The sequence below is a fragment of the Sceloporus occidentalis genome, unplaced genomic scaffold (genome assembly GCF_023333645.1).
Source record: "Sceloporus occidentalis isolate IW3139 unplaced genomic scaffold, rSceOcc1.0.p SCAF_3, whole genome shotgun sequence".
In the NCBI taxonomy this organism is placed as follows: domain Eukaryota; kingdom Metazoa; phylum Chordata; class Lepidosauria; order Squamata; family Phrynosomatidae; genus Sceloporus; species Sceloporus occidentalis.
In genome coordinates, this window is record NW_028316983.1 from 31,041,155 (window position 1) to 31,064,186 (window position 23,032).

General features: G+C 39.8%; 1 protein-coding gene across 4 annotated transcripts in view; it reads right to left on the reverse strand.

Moving 5' to 3' along the window:
• LOC149315731 (proto-oncogene tyrosine-protein kinase Src) overlaps positions 1-23,032 on the reverse strand; it is a 132,447-nt gene that overhangs the window by 12,197 nt on the left and 97,218 nt on the right. For 3 of the 4 annotated variants that reach the window (XM_089513965.1, XM_089513966.1, XM_089513964.1), the window contains 6 exons: positions 11,121-11,219; positions 9,038-9,141; positions 5,324-5,473; positions 4,285-4,440; positions 2,451-2,630; positions 1,816-1,892 (listed from right to left, as the gene is read on the reverse strand). In XM_089513965.1, coding sequence (XP_089370091.1) covers positions 1,816-1,892; positions 2,451-2,630; positions 4,285-4,440; positions 5,324-5,473; positions 9,038-9,141; positions 11,121-11,219 — 766 coding nt within the window. The remainder of the gene's footprint in view (positions 1-1,815; positions 1,893-2,450; positions 2,631-4,284; positions 4,441-5,323; positions 5,474-9,037; positions 9,142-11,120; positions 11,220-23,032) is intronic. The other variant, XM_089513967.1, reaches the window with a different exon arrangement.

Genomic DNA, 23,032 nt, shown 5'->3' on the forward strand with positions numbered 1-23,032 from the left:
TATCATTAGGTTCTGTCAACATAATGCCTAACAAGGCTCAATCTATTGATCCAGGGTGGATTCTGAGCCCTGGTGGCGCAGTGGTTAAATGCCTATACTGCAGCCATTCACTCAAAACCACAAGGTTGCGAGTTCAAGACCAGAAAAAGGGCCCAAGCTCGACTCAGGCTTGCATCCTTCCGAGGTCACCATTACTTGCTAATTAGCTTACTTGCTGTTCACCGCTATGATCTTTGGAATAGCGGTATATAAATAAAACAAATTAAATTATTTTAGTAACCATTTTGTATACTGGCTGATTGAATGAAACTGCTAGGTGGGTGGTGGGATCATTTTTAAATGCTCATTTGGACAGTTTAGGGGGAAACAAGCTAAATGGTCCCAGAGTTCACCTGGGATAGTGACTCAAGGAAATCTGAATAGAGGAACTGGAGGAAGATAAAACAGATGAAAAATAAAATGTCATTCACGTACTACTAGGAAGTGGCATTGCCCCACATACCTTGCCAATACTGCACAGACTACAAGCGGCATTGACTAGCACTGTGGGCCCTTGATATCCACTGGGATTTGGTTAGAGGACTCCCTGTAGATACTGAAATCTGTGGATGCTGTGTCTGGTGTTTTAGAAAAAATTCCAAATTTGGCATAGCTGTGGAGAATTTCCTCCTCCCCTTTTCAAGTCTTTTCAGCCTCTGCAGAGTGAGGAAGCATCTTGCTACTTTTCAAGCTTTGCAACTCTGCACAAGGTAGAAACTCTTGAATAAAAGCCTCTTCCTTAACCAAGAACTGGCTCAAAGGAAGCTAATGTGTGGAACCAGTCCCTTTGGGTGTCTGTGGCTCCTCACTCCCAAAACAATTCTGCTCAGTTTCTCCCAAAATACAATCAGTACCAAGATAGAAAGAGGCAAGAGGAATGTGAAGGATAAAGGAAGCAGGAGCCACCATAGTCTTGCTCTCTGAAGCTTGGTTGATTAACTTCTCACTCAGGCTGGAAAAAGTCTGATAGGGAAAGTACTGTTGCAAGATATGAAACCAGAAAATGCATGGCAAGCAACAAAGAAGTGTGATGCATTTTCAGTATAATCCAGCTGTCTGACGGACCATTTCTACCACAAAGTGACTTAATGCTACCTAAGGAAATTGTGATCCGCTTAAATCTTTACAAAGTACTGCTTTTTTTCTGAATTTTAAAAGAAACAGGGAATAACATGGGATTAATTCTGTCAGCACACATACACACACAAAAGCACAGGATCAGGGCTTCACATAGACACTGGCATCTGAATGACTGAAAAATTGCCACTGCAGATTTAAGACCCCATCTGAAAGCACTCAGAATATCATATTTTTTTCCAAGCATGTACCACTTCAAACTACAACAAGGAGAACTTCATGTTTTAATACTTCAGCCAATAATCCTCTTCTCTGTCTCTTTCCCACTCTCTCTTTACACATAGATAAACTCAGTACAGTCAGCCTTCCTTATCCATGGATTTTTTTTACTCACAGATTCAAGCATCCATGGCTTGAAAATATTCAAAAAAGTATGAATTCCAAATAGCAAGTTTAGATTTTCCATGTTATGTAAGGGACACCATTTTGCTCTGCCATTATATTTACCGGGACTTGAGCGTCCATGGATTTTGTTATCCATAGGGGATATTGATAACATTGGATAACAAGGTCCCACTGTTTGTGACAGAAAGAGACTGTGGTAGCCTACCATGTGGACAGTCTCTTTAAAGGGAGATAGTTTTCACAGGGAAGCATTCAAAATAAGCAAAAATGTTTCCCAAAGCATGCTACACTCACCTGAGCTGCCATGTCCACCAACTGAGGTAGTCTCAAATACTTGCCCATCTCACCCTTTAAGAAATCCAAGAGGCTTCCTAGGATTGAACATACATTCATCATTAATTAAGACCAATCCTTCAATTTGTGCAGATGTTTCTCTCCCACCCCACTTCACAGATCAGCAGCTGTTTTAAACTCAAAAAACAACCTTTAATTGGACTAACCTGCTATTTTAAAAAAGTAGAAGGCACTTAAGACTAATAAACCATCCATTACAGCCTCCTCACATATACTGGTTTGGTGCAATTCTCTACACTCCTGTTATAGTGGCATAGCAAAAAAAGTGTTGAACTGTGAGTTGGCTGTATGACAGAATAATGTGGCCTCTTTAATAATATTAGCCAGTTTCTTCACAATCCATTCTTCCTACATTTATAGCACACTACTTTCGTTATGTGATTTGGTCCTTGTAAAATGCAAGTGTCCTGTGTGCTGCCTATCCCACCTATAGCTAAATGAGAAAGACAAGGGGTAGTTGTGGATTTTTCCCTCCTTGCCTGAATTTCTAGCTTGTTCAGTGTTACCCATCTGATTTGAAAACAACGGCATCCACACAAAGTATCCAACCACTCTGACACATGTATATTAAGCACCTTTGCACATATATTCCGTCACAATGTAAATAGGCTCCTCAGAAACCACAGCATACAACTGCACCAGTTTCTCATGGCGCAGTTTCTTCATGACCTGAGCTTCCTGTAGAAATGCCTCTGGAGACATTGTCCCAGGTTTCAGAGTCTTTATTGCCACTCTGGTGGTGCCATTCCAGGTCCCTGGAGTAGAAATAGGAATAGATTAGTAAAGCAGACTTTTAACCAAGAAACATGTGTTCACAGGCTCCATTTTACCACATACATGTATCTCAGAATATGACAAGAGATTAACAGCTATTTCCCACAGTTTAGTGTTTTTGGACTTCAATTCATGCTCCCTCAACCACTGCTCATCTTAGAGAAGATTGATAGGGATTGTAAGTGACCAGGCTGGGGATGGCTGAAATATAATTTGTACTGAAGAACAGGCAGGGAAAGGACCAGTGGAGGATACAGTTGCTAACAAATGCAGATTACCAGGATTTTTTGTGAATCTGAAGTATAATAATTCTCCTTCCAAAACTGTATGTCACAAAATAATTTTTTTCCCTATCTGAGGGATGTTGTCCCTTTATGAGAAGATAATCATTTTGGTTAGCAAGAAATAAATGTTTTCAGAGTTATTTAAAATGTTTGTAATCCTTCCCTCAAAAAGTTAAGTGTTAAGTCTGTGCAGTTCCAAAAGCAACCACCTATTCAGGTATTATCTATGTTTAAATGTCCTCTGTTTCCAAGATAGAACCATAAGTCATGTTTGACCCATCTTTTGGATTGTATTCTGTCTTCAAATTCACGTAGCTTTTAACAGTGTCTAGATGAACAGAGGAGCAAGCAAATTGCAATTTTCGTGTTTGGCAACACCCTGTGGTTTGTTAAGAGACTAGGAATTAGTTCGATAGTTAGTTAGCCTTGGAGCAGACTGACTGAAATCAACTGAACATATAGTAATCATGACTGAGGACTTTATCAGACTGTCAAAAAAGACGGGAGAATAGCGGTATGCTCCCATCAATATTGAGCAACAACTCAAAGATTATCACATGGCATTGTATAATATTGCTATTATCCCATGATTATCCCAAGAATAAAGAGGCATTCTAGAATGCCTCTTTATTCATGGGATAATCGTGCAATAACCACGATGTCGTGTGATAATCTTTGCATTGTTGCACGATAATGACGGCGACATACCACTATGCTCCCATCTTTTTTGCCAGGCTGATAAAGAACCAAGTTCCATTGATTTCAAAGATATTGTTCCAAGTATGATTAAATATGGAACCAACACACACTCTGGAATACTCATGTTCATGTCTATTTTGATCTGTGACCAATATATACATAAAACTAAACTAGAATAGTCTGGTTTATAATTCCTACATTGTGTTAGTCCAAGAGGAATCCCTAGTATTATCCTTATTGCTTAAATATTCTTGCTTTGACTTGGTTCCTTCTTTCCTACCTACCCCTTAACCTTTCCCCTTGCCAATAACTGACAAGCCTTTACTGTACTGGTGGCTATTATGCTGCTCCAATGCAACATCGAACATACTTCTGATGCAAGCTGGCAAGGCTTCTGTTACATCTGACCTTGCCAGCCTTTTGTTTTTCACAGCAGATCATAATAAGGCTTGGGTGCAGATTACTGAGATGGATACCAGGAGAACTTGATAGCCATGAAACAGCCAGAAAGATGTTTGTTTTGCAAGCAGCATTAGTGGCTGCCTTCCTAGATCTCACCCTCCTTCTAAAATTCATTTTCCTTCCTAGAAATTTAAAAGCCATCAAATCCCACGTGTACCTTATGGCTCAGATATCTGCTAGAAATTCTTACCCATCCACACTTCTCCAAAACATCCTTGCCCAAGCTTCACCTCTAATCTCAGGGATTCCCGGGGAATTTCCCATGCATCTTTTGCAAGGCCTTGGGTCTGAGGCTTGCTGGTTGGGCAGACATTGGTGAGACGGTGGCACAAGCCATCTGCATGTTCTGGAACAAGGAAGCATGGAATAAGACACAAAGAAAAGCCACTTTAAGAAGTTTTTTCCCCCAAGGTTAAAAAGGAGCACTTTTCCTGCCTCTCTGATCTCTATGTGCTAGAAAAAATATTGGAGAGAGACACCATGAAAGTGTTTTTTCTCTCTACCTCTCTATTTATAGGTTACTATTTTGTATCTTTTACTGGATTATCACTTCTTTCTTTCTGCTCTAACAGAAATCTCTGAACCAATACAAAATGATGTGCACCCCTCTTATTATTTTCTTCTGAAGCAGAAGCTGCTGATTTATGGTCTTATAAATAAGTAGATCAGAGGCTTTATGGTGTTATGGCAGTTAGGAAGCAAAAGCTGGAATCAGTGAAATCAGCAGAAAAAAACTGGAGACATGTCTCAAGGTGCTCAGAATGTGGAAGAATGATTTATTGATAAAAAGGCCAACGTGTTTCAGCTTGCATAGGCTCTCAGAGGCCTTCATCGGGGACTATATAAAATCATAAAAATAATGGATAAGGAATAGTACTCGATGGATTGGCCTGCTGGAATTTTTTGGATTAATGCATAGGGAGTCAGTAAATACGCTGGGTAATGTTAGGATAACAGATAACAGTGAACTCCTTTAAGATCATTCAACTCTACTCTTGCTTCCCTTAGAATTAAAGGTAAGAAAGCAGCTTGCCCAAAATTAAAAAAAAAAGTTTGATTTGTTGCCTCCCCCTTAGGGGTTCTGTCACATTTTTGGACTCCCACCCTTTCTTTAAGATACTGTTTAAACTTCCTCAGCTATTTGCTTTTTCTCAAAGTACCTTGGAAAAGACCTCTGTATTCTGCAAATAATTCTTCATGATTACAAGTTATACTGATAGGCCACTTACTGGAGTAATATGCCACCAGCTGCTGAAGGCTGCTGAATTGCGTGCGAGAGGTGATGTAGAAGCCACCATTGTCCAGCTTGCGGATCTTGTAGTGCTTCACATTGAGGCCTTTGGCATTGTCAAAATCTGAGACAGAGAGGCAGTAGGCACCTGTTGAGGAACAGCACATACAGCTCAGAGATTCTACCCAAGAGACATTTCAGGGCCAATCTTTGTCAGGACTGTATCTCCACATGATGTGCATTATTCATTCATTTAAAGGTGAAAATATTAACAACACTAAGAATGTTCTGATGACCAAGGAACAGAATGACCCAGTGTGAAATGGATGTATAGACTCTTGTTTGTCTTATACAGACCTAGACTAACCTATCTCATAAGAGATGGGAACAAAATACAGAAAAATGATACACAAAACCCTATTGATTCATCATTTCCTTCTGGCACTCTGAAATAGAAAAAAATTTCTGAACAAACCTCACACACAGATTTCCAAGCAAGCCTCTCAGCCACTAGAATGTTTTGATGCTATTTGCATTTTTTTAAAGCTGGAGATGCTGCAGTCAGCAGGATAGTAACTTCACAGCAGGATTAAGATGGGGGAAATGCAGAGCGGTTACCTTTGAAGAACAAAAAAGAAGCCAGCAAGGCCAGGGCTGTCTAATTATGGCTTCCAGCTGGATCAGCCTTCACTCTGATCCTGTCAAAGCTCACCAACTAATTTGTGTGGGGTTAACACAGAGCTCAGAGACAGAGGACCTTTGCAGCAACACCTCAAGGAGGAGGGGGGGAATAGATTCTGGCAGGAGATCTATAGGGAAATGTGGTTTCTTCCTTCACTGCTGATGTGATGCTCCAATTATAACAGGAAAGTGCTGTTGTGTTAACTTGTCTGAAGTGTCAGCTTTTGGATAGTATGTGCAAGCCTGGATTGATTGGCCAGGCATTTCTAACACAAACTCTTGCATTTTTTTTAGAGTGGCTCATTTCCCTGTTTTCTGAGTGTTACCTTCATCTGGACATCTAGTGGTCAACAACACACTGACCAAAATTAACAACTAGGTTGTTATTTATTGCCTTTTAAGAATGTTGGGGGGCCAATCAAAAGTTTAAAAATCAGTAGTAAAAAGCTATATGCCATTTACATATTTATTTTTTAAGATGGAGATGCTACAATCAGCAAGCTAGTAACTTCACAGCAGGATTAAGGTAGGGGGAAATGCAGAGTAATTACTTTTGAAGAACAAAAAGAAACCAGGTGTTGGGTAAATCACACTCTCTCAGCTTCAGAGGAAGGCAAAGGCAAACGTCCTCTGAACAAATCTTTCCAAGACTGCCCCATGATAGGGTAACCCTAGAGTTGCCATAAGTCAGAAATGACTTGAAGGTACACAACAGAGCTATTTTGTAGGAAGTTGATTTTATTTTACTATCTTTACTGCCTCAGACAATTATTCTTTAAAAGGGACCATGGAATAAATAGTTTTCCCAAGTGTTTCACCTTTAATGTGAACTGCAGAAGCAACCTCATATGCAGGTTGGTGTAAAAATAATAAATCTCACATTCCTTTTGATGTGTCATCGGCTGACAGCATACTGTACAAAGTTTTAGCACACAGCAATGAGGAATATTTCAAGGAGGAATGCAGGAAAAAAATCTTGAAGAGAATATGCTACACAGATTCTGTTATAGCTCTAACCACCAAACTCTCCTACTCTCTTCTAGTCTCAGTGGGCTCTTGGTATCCTCTGGGCTATGATTCCAGAACCTCCTGTGGGTACCAAAATCCATGGATGCTCAGGTCCCACTAAATGCAATGGCATAGTAAAATGGTGTCTCTTCTTTATAATGGCAAAATCAAGTTTTGCTTTTTGGAATGTATATCGTTTCTGAATATTTTCTAGCTATTGTATGGTTGAATCCATGAATAAAGAATCCGTTGATATGGAGGGCCGACTATAAATATATGGCCTATTCATAGGTATGAGGGCTTCTTCCTTCATGCCTATCTTTGATAAACTTATTTTGCAGACCAGGAACTGAGAGGTCAGAACCAAGAATTTCTACTGCTAAATTCTGTGCTCACATGGGTTTTATTGCTGGAGTATGTATGTATATTAAATATATGTTGAAGCTATCCTTTGTCTCTACCAACAACTTCCTACAGTACTACGCATAACTCCATTAAATAGTTCCTGTAAACACAACAAACAACAGCCCCTGGCAGCGAAGAAAGACAAAAACTCCTTTCCTCCTCTGCAGAGTTCCCTGTTGCCATTGGTTACCCAGCTATTCCCAGCTCAGTGACCCAGTTTCAGCACCATTCTCTTACAAAGAGGACAGGCACAGGATCCAGTCTCTGTTTACATTTAAATCCCTCCCAGCTCTCTACCAATCAGATCAGTGGGGAGGAAGAGAAACCGAGGGAGTACAATTCTGTTGACAGGACTGACTTTAGATACCATATACAGGCAGAAGATGTGAGAATATGGCCATAACAAAAACATACCTCCTTGACTGAAGATATTTGTTCTTAAGGATTTTGAGCCATAACACTGGAAGCCTGCAGACTATACAAGGTCTAAAGCTCCTGGGTTTGAAAACTTCCAATTTCTGATTGCCCACAAAAGTGAATCCACATTTATTTTTTGCATGCTTGTGGCCTTTCTCCTTGGACAGCCAGAAAATGTGTGACTGGTAAATGGTAGTCCCCAGTGATAATGTCTTTTTACTGCCCTCATCAAGAATTCCAAGACAGGAACACAACTAGGGTGCAAGTCTATTTCACTCTTCCCAAAGAGCTTCACTTTAGCAGCCTTAATATGTGAACTTCTCCAAGAAGCTTAAGAGAGGGACGAGAGGTCCTGCTAGAACAGCAATTCCCAAACAGCATGTCAGGAGAAACATTAGTGGGTCATTTCACCAGAAGCTTCTGTGAGCTCATTTACTGACCCATGGAGCAAGGTTCCCACTACATGTCTCTATGATGATTTGCTTCTTTCTGATCAGAGAGGTATTTCTGCTTTGCCTTCTCTTTGAGTACCTCTGGAGCTTTAATCACTTCCAACCTTGTCTCCTTCTTTGGAGGTTTTTAAACAGAGGCTGGTTGGCCATCTGTCAGGGGTGCTTTGATTGTGAGTTCCTGCATAGCAGGGAGTTGGACTTGATGGCCCTTGAGGTCTCTTCCAACTCTATAATTCTATAACCACACAGTTATAAGCCAAATTATGATTATCCAGAGGTAGTTACCTGTTGCAAGTCTACATGAGTCAAGAGGCACACCTAGAACACAGATCTGATGAGATATAACACCCTACACCCTGTTTAATCACTTACATCATTTAAAAAGGATACATTTACTTGTGGCTCTCCCAGTGTTGTTGGACCATAACTCCAATCATCCCTCACCACTGGCAATGTGGGTGAGGACTGATGGAATGTGCAGTCCAACAGTATCTGTAGGACCACAAGTTTTCCTCCTCTGCTGAAAAAAATAAACTCTTTGTGGTTATAAATGTGGTATGCTTCTCAAATTAAGTGATGTACTTTCTGTCTCAATTCAGGAAAAAAGAAGAGCATGCCTAAGCTATTAGAAATTTGGGCACCACCATCTTAGGATTGTAGAATTGTTGCAGTATTCTAGGTGAAACAGGAGTAGAGTCTTCACAATGATACTTTCCAAACATATGTATTGCTTCACCAATGACTGTTACCTTTTGTTGTCTCACTCTCTCTTGCCAGGAAAGTTCCTCGAGGATTTTCAGGATTGAGTAGTAGCCGTTCAGATTCTCGGCGAGTTATCTTGCCAAAATACCACCTGTAGCAATGGAATAGAGATGAGCATGGAAAGATCACAGACTCCAGGTTTCCTCAGCTATTGGCCCGAAAAAGACGAGCCACATAAACCGGTTTCCAGCTGCATTTTGGGCTTAGTGTTTAGATGACACACGCCCCAAGCGGAGCCAGAAACCACACTGAGGCGGTGTCTTTTACAAAGAACCGGGCCAAAAAGGAGTGGTAAAATACCTCTTATTTTGCTAGCCCAGTTCAAAACCATGATGGGAGTATAGATTGGGCCTGCGGCCTGATTTATCAAGCCTGTCTTGTTTCAGCCCTATGGTTAACATCTCTTTAGAGACAGGAGAATCAACACCTTCTCTTATAAGCACATAGCTTGCAGATACTAAGGCTTAGGCCCAAGTATTTGTAGACAATAGGAAGAAATATCAGATACTATTCAGCTGATGCAATCAACAAAAGGGAGATCAAGAAGCTGTACTATAAAGAACAATCAATCAATCAATCAATCAATCAATCAATATTTCCAGTGGAAATGTAAAGCTTATTAGTTGTAAATAGGAGGGGAAGACCAAATTTAAAATGTTTAGAAAAACCCTCTGGTTCATCTTACACAGGACTGTATGGTATGAGAACGCAACTAGGAAATAGCATGCAGTGTTCATCTTCTCTCCCATATCCAGGTCCCTGCACATGAACTTACATATTAATGGTGAAAAAATGTATATAGAGGTACTTTCCATGGACATATGTTTGTTTTTTATAGAAGTTTTACTGAGCACACCTTCTTACACAATACATTCTAAGGTGGCAGAGCTGTCAGTGTTGAGATTGAATATCTGAGCCCTCGTACACTGGGTCCAGAACTTGAACCTACATAAAGCAGTATGCAAAGTGATCTTGTAGCACCTTTGAAACTAACTGTACAAAATAAGTTGTAGCGTAAGCTTTTATAGACTTGGTCCATTTCCTCAGATGTATCTTCCTCTTCCATCTAAAGAAGTAGACCAAGTCTACAAATATATGCTACAACTTCTTTCATAAGATTCCTTTGCAAACTAATATTCCAGACTAACATAGCTATGTCTCTGAATTCTGCATAAAGCAGTAAATGTTAGGTAAGGTACACCAACAACCATTAGCTAACCTGAAACTCCAACCTCAAGTATAGTATACTAATTGTATACCAAATACTGAGGAAGTAACAGGAGGATGTTTCATATCAATTTGTGGACTTTCCAGAGGCATAGGACTAACAGTGCTAAACTAAATGGACCTTTCGTCTGGGTCAACTGAGCTCTTTTTATGGTCATAAATTTTAAAAAAGAATCTGCACCATCTGTTATCCTGTGACAAGAGATGACAGTCTGAAATGCATCTTGATCTTGCCAAGCGTTGTTGGAAAGTCTGAGGTTTATCTCCACAGAATATTGTGGAACTTCCCCTTGCCATGAATGTCTCTTATCCCAGGACTCAAGAAACAGGCCACAAAGTTAGAAGCTTCTCCATAATTTCCTACCACCAGCAACTACAGTGCACCCGTGTTTTATGCGGGCTGTGCCGGAAAAGCCCCTCGAGTGTCCCAGAAGTAGCAATGGGGCACGAACCCCATTACTTACAATGGGGCTGCAGCATATGCTGATATCCCCTTATGCAGAGGGATCTGGAACGGATCCCCATGTAAGGGGAGGGCCCACTGTATATGAATTCTCAAAGGGAATTTATGGGTTTATTAGGCAAGGAAAATTTTATCCTGTTTCAGGGGCCTGGAAAAGTTCTTTCTGGGGACTAATTGCCATAATCTCAAATTATCACTCAACACTACAAGCAATCAAGGGAAAATATCTTATATGCAAACCAGAAAAAAAAATCAACAAATTATGTTAGATAATTGTTTGAACTTAATATGTGCTCAGGTGTTGTGGCCAAAGACTTAGTGAAAAACATTCTGGAGTTTGTTCTTCTTGTTGTTAAAACTGTCTAAAAAATTTCAATTACTCTTCAGCCTGGATGGAGTCTGAGGGTGCGACATAGTTACTGGGGATGTAGCCTTTCTGACCAGTTGTGAGAGAGTGAGCCAGCCACCAATCTCCTTCCCTGGAAAACACAAAAATAAAAGAATGCATCAGTGGAAACATACAGGTCAAATGAACTTTCCAGACCAGTGATATTCCCAGCATGAAGTCAAAGGCTTTCACGGCCAGCATCCATAGTTTTTTGTGGGTTTTTTTATGCTCACATAGCCTGAAAAAAAAAAAAAACACACAAAAGTCTATGGATGTTCCCAGCAGTTTTCATTGACTCCAAACCAGCTCCACCTGCATGAGTTGGGAAGGCCAAACTGCATGTTTGAGATTTACTCTACATTAATTTTTGTGGACCAAAATTCTCCAGCACACATAGATAAGATCTATAATGAAGTTAAATATCATCCAATAATGGACATATGCTAGGATGGTATGAGATCATTAGCATGGGAAAAATGAATGTGCTTCCCAAAAGACTTTGCCTTTTCTCCTGAAGCAGATCTGTAATTGCTATTTACCTTTCCAGAATGTATAAAATAAAGCAATTATTATTAAACACAGATGATATAATACATCCAGAAACACAATAATTAAAAAAAATTATTAATGAAATTGAATGATTTTGTAAGCACACCTCCGTCCAAATATGGTAGGACCTCTGGGAGCCAGACCTGGCTTTCATTAAGAATCCCTGAGATCTTATACAGTTCTTTGACAAAACAACCTGATCTGTATCTCTTGGGCTAAGATTTGGATTGGAATTTAGCTATCACAGGAGTATGAAATCCAAATGTTGAGAAGCACTTATTGGTGGGATAAATGTCTTAAAATATGCTTGTAAACATATTTTGAAATAATATATATATTTAAATATGAATTAGCATACATACTTAAACACATATTTTATTTTTTAAAAATTAAAAATACAGAATAATGGAAAGAATGAATGTGATGAAATTAGGGGTAAAAATAAAACATGCAAAATTTGACAGGGGTTGGAAAATAAAGCATCTTCATCCCCAGCTTAAAGACCACAAGCTGGCCATCCTGGCATAGGCAAAAAGAGGACATAAGCAATTAAATGAAATATAACCTCTGAACAATCACCATTCCGCAGACAGAATAAGTAGACGGATGCATGATTTATGCAATATATTCCAACAAAAGAATGTTGGATTTTTTCTTTGTAGTGAGTTCCTCAGCACATGGCTATGGGGTATGCTGGTAATGAGGGTAACTCAAGCAAATAAGGTGGTCCCCATAGCAACTGAACTGTGTCATTATCAGAGATTCCACAGCTGGCACCTTATTAGTTTGGTTAAGTGACACATAACACACAGTCCTTTTAAATAAGGAACTTCCTTACTTAAAAAGGCATGTCAAGTACCCACTGAAAATACCTTTGGAGCCCTTTGAATCTGAACCAGATCTGGTTGCTGTATAGGAAGCATTGGAAGTCCAAGAAAGCAGAGGTGGGAATGGGGAGGAACAGGCATACAAACAAACACAAAAGAAAGAATTGTGATAATAAAAAAGGGAACACATAGCCCAAAAGCAAAGTTTAAATACAAAACAGCATAAAGCAACAGTAAGAACTAAATATTAAAGCACAAACATGCAGCCTGGGAGGGAGGAGGTATAGTGGAGGTGGGGAAATAAGTGATGAAAGAGGAATTGTATATCCTGGAAAAGGACAAAAGCATGCTTCATCTGACAGTAGCAGGGGGAAAAGCCACTGAACTGGTTAAGCTAAACTATACAGAATAGGTATGGCAATGTATTTTACTGAAGCAGCTTCTCTTACTGGGGGTAGGGGAATTATACTATCTTCTGAGTTTCACAAAATCTTCATTAAGGAAGAGACATTTCAAATAAATATTGACCAAAACTTCATCTTAATGATTTCACACATGGCTGAAACTTAAAAGTTAAGAGACCAAGTGTGAGTAATGGGGGGAAAAGATTGAATAGCTGCATAGTGCATTTTGATTGGTAGTACTAGAGAGTGCCCTTCAACATACTGTGTTACATTTTGAACTGTCTGTTATATTTCGAGGCATCACTTGGAAAGATAATTTTTGGAAGAAAAAAACTATAGTGGACACTGAAGCCACCCCTAACTAAACAATCGTGGGATTATATTCTGGGACCCATCGCACACCATTTTACCATTGTTCAGTTGTGGATTGCTTCAGCATATTTTTCTATTTATTTTCTAGTCACCCTGAGTCCCATTGGAGAAAAGTATACAGTCAGCCCTCCATTTTTTCAGGGGAGCCATTCCAGGCCCCCCTGCAAAAATGGAAACTTGCAGATATTCAAGCTCCATAGGCTTGAATGGGGATGCATGCCTATGACTTGAGTGGTTGCAGGCACGCCCCCCATTTTAACCTCCTCAGTTTGTTCCTCGCGAGTAAGTGAACGTCATGGATCTGAAGTCCATGCCAATGGAGGGGCAACTCTATAAGCAATCAGTTTTGGGAAGTAACTTTCCACGCACATCTTTTTAAGAAAGTAAGAGTAAGAAAGCAATTCAATGCACCAAATATATCCTGGTCCCAGTAAAAGGGGGCAAGAAATCTCTGGCGTTTCCAGGTAGGTTCCAGCTGCGTCCATGCAAGGTGTGATACTGTAAGTATAAACTGTGATATATCCAAGGGCAAAATAGGTTAGAGGTGAGGAATGCAACTAAGACTCTCCTAGGCCTGCATTTTTCTTTTCCTTTTGCATGACTAAGCTTAGAAGCACTCACAGAATGTCCAGGTGGCTTGGAATGCCTTTATCTTGCAGAAAAGCACAAAGAGCGCCAGTAGCAAAAAGACAGCGGGTGGCAAATATTTAGACTCAAGAAATGCCTGGGAACAGCAGAGAATGATCATCTCGAGCCAAGCACTGATATAATGTTTTTCAATGGTTTGGGGAGTTTTACTCGACTGTGCAGATGTATTGTTAACACTGCAGAAAGAAAGCAAAGTCTCAACAAATCAAGAATCCAAATATTATGTATTTGATTTCCAAAAATAAATAAATAAAATGGTGCCGTCCACAAAGATCTTTACTGTATACTGACTGATACTTTTTACGTTGCTGGTTAAAAATTTACACTTACAGTATTACTGACATTCTTTACATCCCAGTTAAAATGTAAGGTATGGCTAATAAATTGACTTACTAATCATGTCAAGGCTTCCGTTAATGCAGCACAATGAAACTAGTGTCACTCTTACAGGAAGAAATACTTTTTTAGGGATGACAGGTAAAATACGATAGTGTGTCTAGAGAGACTGGCGTATTAAGAAGGGTTTTCAGATATCCTACTTTACTCCACCCCATGCCACCTAAGGGAATTTTTGTAACTGGGGCAAGTATGGACGAAAATGCAAGAAGATATGTTATTCATTTGAGAAAGAGGCTGCAAATGATATCCTACATATTAGAAAGAAGTGAAATTCCCCTGACTTCTTTCCATGATATTTCAGTGTCTCTCATTTACCATGACCGCAGGGAGAAACAAAGCTGGAAAAAAGAATCCCTAGAATTTTCTTCCAAGGCACTCTCGAGAGAGAGAATTTGCAGAAGATTATACACTTTTCAGAACAACTTTTCATAGGAATGAGTAACTCAGTAGAACCAAAAATCACAAAAGGCAAATCTCTATGCTTTGATTAGCAAGACCTGGATTCAAAGGCTAGCGTGATCACTGTTTAGTTCTGACCAAACTATTCTTCTCTGTTTCATCCAAATTTACCCTGCAGGATAGATGTGAGGATAAAATGGGATACTGCCTTGGATACAAAGGCGATAAACTGGTTGAATTTTACAAGGTTACATATCAAAACTTATCAATACCTTACGTTTATGCTAGGGGATAAACCTAATTTCAAGGCATGTTTGCTTTAGTTCTTTCCCAGACAAATTTAAGATACAAAGGAAGATTCAAAAATACCCTAAAATACTGAGAGAAATCTGGCTACATATGTCCTTAAAAGACATTCAGGAGACTAAGAGACATGGCAACTTTTTTTCTAAGTTGAAAGGCTTTCACAAAAGAGGGCAGACTTGAGCCAAACCCAAGTGATTGGTAATTTGTGTTGCTTAGCCTGCATGGCATAGTGGTTTCAGTGTTGGATTGTGACTTCAGAGACCAGGGTTTGATTCCCTGCTTGGCCATAAAACCCACTGGGTGACCTTGGCTAAGTCACACTCTCTCAGCCACAGAGGAAGGCAATAGCAAACCTCCTCTGAACAAATCTCGTCAAGAAAAACCCATGATAGGTTCACTTTAGGGTTGCCATGAGCTGGAAACGACTTCAAGGCACACATTAAATACACAAATCAAGTTTTCCCACATTATTACTCTCCTCTTCATAAACACTGTGAGCGCAGTGACAGTGGAAGGGCAAGGCATGTACACTTCTTTGGGTTTTCCCTTTGTTGTTGCCTCCTCTTTGACTAACACCTCAATAGGTGTTTCTTTGCAGCTTCAAAAGCCAGGACTGGATCTAATGCGTTTTAGTTATAGGAGGGTAGGTATCAGCTGAACAATTTGGTAAGATAAATGACTACCAAAGTTCAACCATAGAACCAATTACTGCCAAGGCTAATACGCTCTCTCATTCACTACAGGTCTTCAAACAAGTTGGACAGCCTTCTTTAGGGGATGCTCTACCTCTGAATTTTCTGCATGGAACAGGAATATATGGACTAGTTGAACGAGAGCACTCCTTTATCACTTTGAACTCCTAAACATTTTAAATACTGCCATAATAGTAAGTTCTGTGAGAGCCAGTGTGGAGTAGTTGTTCGACTAGGACTCTGGCTGCATCCACACTGCAGAAATAATTCAGTTTGACACCACTATAATTGCCATGTTATAGAATTCTGGGAATTGTAGTTTCTCTGACAGAGAAAGTTAAATATCGAACAAAATGGCAATTCCTAGAATTCCATAGTATTGAATCATGGCAGTTAAAGTGGTATCAAACTGGATTATTCTGCATTGTAGATGCAGTCTCTGGCAGACTCAGTCATGGAAACCCACTGGATGTCTGTGCACGCCCCTGCGAGTGCATGTTGTAACGCATCGGGGAATGTTTTATCCCCGATGCGATAAACTTCCTTATTTCTTACTTATAATTCCAACCGGGAAGTAATATTGGATATTGTGGAATCATAGCTTGAACTTATTTTGCTCCCTCATGCTTCACTATAATGCTCTAAAATATAAACAACTCATCTCCCACTGACATTCATTTTGTTCTCAATGTTATTTATCCAAGAGATAAATTATGAAATTACAGTACATCTATTCACAATATTTTATCAATTCAAGTAAAACACACACACACACACACACACACACACACACACACTACTTTTTACCAAGACACTGTTGATAAACATTCAGAGACCAGATCTTTCAGTGGAATGTGTGTTTATACTTTGTTCCGTAATTTAAAAAGAAGCAGGGAAAACAGTTTAGGTAAGGAATATTGCAACATTTCAGTTTGGATGCCAGCAATACTGACATTTCCGTAGCAAGTGGTTCAAGAAAGCAAATATATGTGAAAATACATGGACATCAAGGAACCTAAAAATGATATTGATTATTGACTGACTTCATTTATATACTGCCTATATCCCGGCATGGGACCTAAGGAAGCTCACAAACAATAAAACGAAAAGGCATAATCCAATTAAAACTCAATTAAAAGAACATGGATTTACACTTTGACAGTGCTGGCAAAAGTGATAAAGTGTACTTGTGAAATTGTGGTATGTGATTAGAAAAATTCAAGAACCATACACAGTGTGAGTCCTACTATTAGGAAGAGTAAAGGCAAAAGATGGTGTGTGGTGGGTAATGTTGGATATGTGTAGGGCCCCATAGCATCTAAAATGGCCAGTCCCTCACCAGTCACAAAGGGTTTTTTTTTACTATACAAGAAGAGAAGCTTGAAGCCATCTTGTTCTGTTTAGGGAACAAACTGTCTTGGGCCAACCCAACCCCCTTTAAAAAAAGAAAGTCTTTAGTTCTTTTAGGTGCTCAGATATAGCATAAAATGTTCAATCACAAGCATCCCACTGCTGTTCAGAGTATTTAACAAATGAGGTCTCCCACCCTTCCCTAATTCTAACTCCCAAGGTTAATATTGTGATTTTGAAGGAATATTTAGCTTTCCAGGGAAAGTCTAGATAGGGTCTGTTTTGAAGAGATCTTTGCACAGATTACACAGAAGGCAATGGAATAATCAGATGTAAAGAGGCAACAAAACAGGGTAAAAGATACTCATACCACCATATAATTAGTGTTTATCACTATATCTGTTGCCTTTGCTGACTTAACTTTTGCATGACTTGATACTTGTATAGGGTGTTGTTAGATTTTTTTTGTTTTTTTTTAACTGTTCTTAATTATTAACTTTGTATTATTTCATGCTAATGTTTCAATTGTCTTACTCTTTGATGTAAACCGCTGTGATCGCTGGAATAGTGGTATAGAAATAAAATTTTATTATTATTATTATTATTATTATTATTATTATACACTTGCATAATGCATTTTTAGCAGACTATTTTTTTTAAAAAAAATCAAGTTCCATTTTATGAGGGGCAGCTAAGGTTTCTCTTATTTGCCTGATGCAGGAGGAAAAGAGACATCCCCATTATTGCCTCTTCTCTCTACCAACCCCTTATCTACTGCCCCTACTACTGCCCTTGCTACAGTCTCCATCAATCTTGCTTTCTCTCCTTCCTGCTGCTCTTTAGCTTGCAGTGCTGAGAAGGAACGGTTTGCTGGAACACAAGCAGTGTTGCCAACAAGCCTCGAAAATAATTCCCGGAAATGTTTGTCCAAAACCCGCTGAATCCCCCCAGATCACACGGAATATTCAGTCACAATTCCCGGGAAATTCCCATAATGTTAAAACGGCGGATGTTTTGCAAATAAACGTAAACATAATTGAATAAAAATAATTGTAACTTATTTCAACTCTCAAAATCACCATTGAACCAAACAAAGAATCTTTCAGTCCTTTTAAGATATTTATTTTGACATGAAGGGGGTTCAGGAAGCTTTGTGCCAAATAGAAATGTGTTAGGCTGCAACCGCACTGCAGAAATAAATCCAGTTTGACACCCTTTTAATTGCCATGGCTCAGTGCTAGGGAATCCTGGGAATTCTAGTGTTCGGAGACATTTATCCTTCTCTCTCAGCAAACTCTGGTGTGACAACAAACTACAATTCCCAGGATTTCATAGCACTAGGCCATGGCAGTAAAAACGGTATGAAACTGGGTTGTCTCTGGAGTCTGGAGTGAAGATGCAGCCTGAGTTGGGTCTAAGACACACTGCAGAAATATTCCAGTTTGAGACTGCTTTAACTGCCCTGGCTCAGTGCTAGGGAACCCTGGGAATTGTAGTTTTGTGAGAAAGAGCTCTGGTGCCACAATGAACTACAATTCCCATGCATCTGAGGAAATACGCTTAAGTCTAGGAAAGCTCATGTTGCCAACTTTTCTTTCAGTGAGACTCAAAGGTGCTGCAAGATCTCTCTATCATCATCACCATTATTATTATCATTATTAAATCCAAATGCAGCTGAAGAACTGGACTTAAATTGGCAACACTGATATCCTGTAGACTCATTCTCTAGGGCTGTGATCTGGAAGCGTGGAGGCAATTCCCTTGTTCAACCAGGGAATCCTGGGAATTGTAGTTTCTTGTGACATGTTGAGACTCTGCTTTTACCGGCAGCCAGGGCTCCATGCATGAAATTCTGGGCTTGGTGGTTTGTTGTGCCCAGAATCCCATCATCGCATGGAGCCTTGCAGTTTGAAGCAGTGCCAAACTGGATTATTTCTGCAGTATGGATAGCAATGGAAAAGAGAACGAAAAAGAGATCCACAAAACAAAATTCTTGGAAGACAGGGCAGGGATGCCAACTTACCAGGTGCTCTGCCCATGCTCAGAGGCATATTCAATCACTAACACACACACTCAGGGACATCACATTCACATCACACAACCCAAATGGTCCTCACAGTACAACAACAACCCTGAGAGGTAGGCCTGGGGCACTCTGCCCAAGCTCAGGAATTCAGAGATTCAAATGTCACTCTCAGGCAGACACAGAAGTCCACAACATCAAGCCATGATACCATGATCAAGTATTGCCTTTGTGTGCCTTAAAACCTATGTCTTACTTGGAAATCCAAGGCAATTGGGATTAAGCCAGCCAAGATCCTGCCTCTCTCCAGCACTTTTGCCCCTGGAGCCTGAGAATGCCTGAGGGGGGGGCAATCACTGTCCTCTCTCTGATTGGCTGAACTGTTAGTGTGAATGTGATTCCTCCAAACAGTTGGGGTTGGTTGGGCTTGCTCCGTCCTGGCTCTCAGAGGGAGTCATTAGAGAGAGAGAGAGGGAGGGAGAGAGAGTTTTTTCTCCAGCCCAAGGTTGGTTGCTCTGCAGCAGTCTGGAGCTGAAATGGGCCAAAGTCGCCGAAAAGGCACTGAAAAAGAGCCAGGCGCGAAAATCACATGGAACGCTCTGAAAAGTCCCCGTTTTCACGTGAAAGTCGCGAAATTGGCAACACTGAACACAAGATAAGGCAAGGGCGGGGAAAGGAAAGGAGGGTGAGAATAGAATGGCTAACTTCCTCTGCTAGTCTTTTAAACTGTTCTCTATCTACAGCAGTACAGCGGCCCTATGCAGTCACTGCTTCTTTAGAGGACAGGCTGGCAAGGCAGCAGGACAGAATGAGCCAAGATGTAAGAGAGAATGGGAAGTACAAAGAAAGCAAGCATGGTGTACTCCAAACTACTTGTGAAGTATGTAGCCTAATGGTAGTTCTTCTGAGACTCTTTGGGGATTATCACATGGGAGGAAAGCGTCCTTCTCCCGTTCTTAATTCGTATTATTAGTGTGATCGGGGGAAAGATTACACCCCAGCATGCTTATCCTGTTCTCCTACCATCTGTAAACAATAATGGATCCATGATCGGGTATTAATGGGAACTCCCATTAATACCCAATAATGCTCCCACTACTGTTTACAGATGGTAGAAGAACAGGATAAGCATGCTGGGGTGTGATAATCTTCCCCCCGATTGTGCTAATAACACAAATTAAGCACAGGAGAAGGCTTCCCGCGCCCATGTGATAATCTCCTCTGTCTTTGAACATATACTACATGTGCTCAAAGGCTCTCTCTCTTTTTAAAATCCCACTTCAGTCATTTCTGGTCTGAAGCTTGTAATACTGCAAAAGGTACTGCTGTTCAGATTTGTACTGAATGAAGTCCTCAAGACTGGCAACTTAAAGAAGAAAGAGAAATAAAGAACTTGATTTCCTTTGCAGAATTAATCAACCCATATTAAAGATCTTAAATTTTTTTTAGTAATAAATCAATAGATTTAATAAAGGGGAAACCTCAACTATGAACATTTCCTTGACACTCTATCCTTTTACAAGTGTCAGGAAAGTTACTGCGATTGGAAATTAAAAAAGTATTGCCATGGAAAAACAAGGAGACAGAACTGGCCAATTTTTGTAAATCATATACAGCTGGCCCTCCACATCTGTGGCTTTGACTTTTGCAGATTTGATTATCTGTGATTTTGATTAATATTTTCTCCCTAAAGGAATCTCTAGGTCCTTCAACGCAACTCTGCCAGAGGTTGACCATAGAGTTGTGCTGGAGAACCTACAAGTTCCTAGAGAAAACACTTCTCTAGGCATTTGTAAGTCCTTCAGCATGATTCTATGATCAACCTCTGGCTGATATTAACCATAAAGTTGCACTGCAAGACACTGGCTGATGACACCCAAATATGGTTCTCTATTTCTCTGGCTGATGCAGTGACTAGGGAAGGCATCTCTCCTCTGAACGCCTGCTTAAAGTTGGTAATGGGCTGGATGAGGGAAAACAAACTCAGAGTGAATCCAGAGAAAACGGAAGTACTAGGGATAGGTCCCCAAGGTCTAAGGAAGGATATTTGTCAACCCGTCCTTGACGGGATCACACTTCCCCTGAAGGACAAAGTTCGTAGTCTAGGAGTACTCCTGGACCTGTCCCTACAGTTGTCATCTCAAGTAGATGCGACGGCCAGGAGTGCTTGCTATCAACTTCGGTTGATACGCCGACTGCGACCCTACCTAGACCGAAGGGACCTTGAAACAATGGTACATGCTCTGGTAACCTCTCGTCTAGACTTCTGTAATGCGCTCTACATGGGGCTACCCTTGTACCAAGTTCGGAAGCTTCAATTACTACAAAATATGGCAGCCAGACTGGTCACCGGTTCTTCAAGGTTTGACCATATAACATCTATATTGAAAGATCTTCACTGGCTCCCTATTAGCTTCCGGGCACAATACAAGGTGTTGGTTATTACCTATAAAGCCCTACATGGCTTGGGCCCAAGTTACTTAAAGGACTGCCTCGCCTTTCATAATCTGCCCTGCACCCTCAGATCATCGGGTACAAATTTATTGGAAACAAGGAATCCCAAATATGCCTCCACTTCACAAACAGCCTTTTCTATAAGGGCTCCGAGTTTGTGGAATAGCCTTCCTGAGGACATCCGCCTGGCAACCTCACTACAGGCATTCAAGAAACGATTAAAACCGAGCTTTTCTGCCAAGCTTACCACGATATGATATAATATACTGACTGACATGTTCCCTGAAAGAGATGCTGCTCTATTCCCCGATTGTATTGTTAACTAGTATTTTAACTGATAATTGTTATTGATATGCTTAGATTTTAATGTTAGTAATTTGTTTAAAGATTTTTATGTATATGTTGGATTTTATCTAGTCTGTAATCCCGCTTCAATCCAATGGGAGAGGTGGGGAAACATAAATAAAATTATTATTATTATTATTATTATTATTATTATTATTATTGAGATTCCTAGAAAGGTGTTCTGTTGGGTAAAAAGAATAGTGGTTTTTATTTGCAGTTTTTCCACATTCGTGGGGGTCTTTCACCACTAACCCCAGCAAATGGAGAGAGACCACTGTACTCCAACTGGAATAATCGACAGGTTTTCAGGAGGAAATTGTTATTTAGCTTCCATGCATTAGAACTCCAACAGATAATGTTTCTGGTGTTCAGATCTGCAGGTACATAAGTGAAAAAGTGTTTATCCCAAACATGGACATGCAGTTGGGTCAATGGAAAGAATATCAAGACAAAGTGACAGAGCAAGCATTTGTTGGGAAATGGAACACAAAAGTACACATATTTCATCACGTCCATGGCAAAAGGTTCTGGACTAGTTTTTTAATATCCTATTGTAGTTCACTTAAACAGTTGGCCAGTGATGTATAGGATTACAGCATTAGATAATAAATAATGAATGGAGAGAAAATTATGCAACAATGTAATTTTATATTCAAATTTATGCATTTAGATTTAAGTGTGCTTTCATAATTATAATACATTTGTGACACAAGAAGCATTTCCCTTCACTTCAAATAATAATAATAATAATAATAATAATAATAATAATAACAACAATGTTTTTTTTAAAAAAAATACTAACTTTCAAGTACCACTGTGCTGTGACTATAAATCAAGTGGATCTGGGTTATTATACTTTCCCCCCAAAGACCTGGAGGTATACATCGGTTAACATAGACAGAACTGTCAATTGGAACAACACCATATACTTGGATGCAAAGAGATAAGGATACTCAAAGACAGAGTGAAATCTATTAATTCTGTAGATGTGTAAATAAATACCATAACAAGTTCAAGTTTTATATATAACATTATTCTCTTTTGCAGGCCCAAACTGCCCTTCTCTCATTCAACCCTTTCCCCACAGATTAGACATCAGAGATCACGTTTGCTCTTACTGTTTATGCCAGTATCAA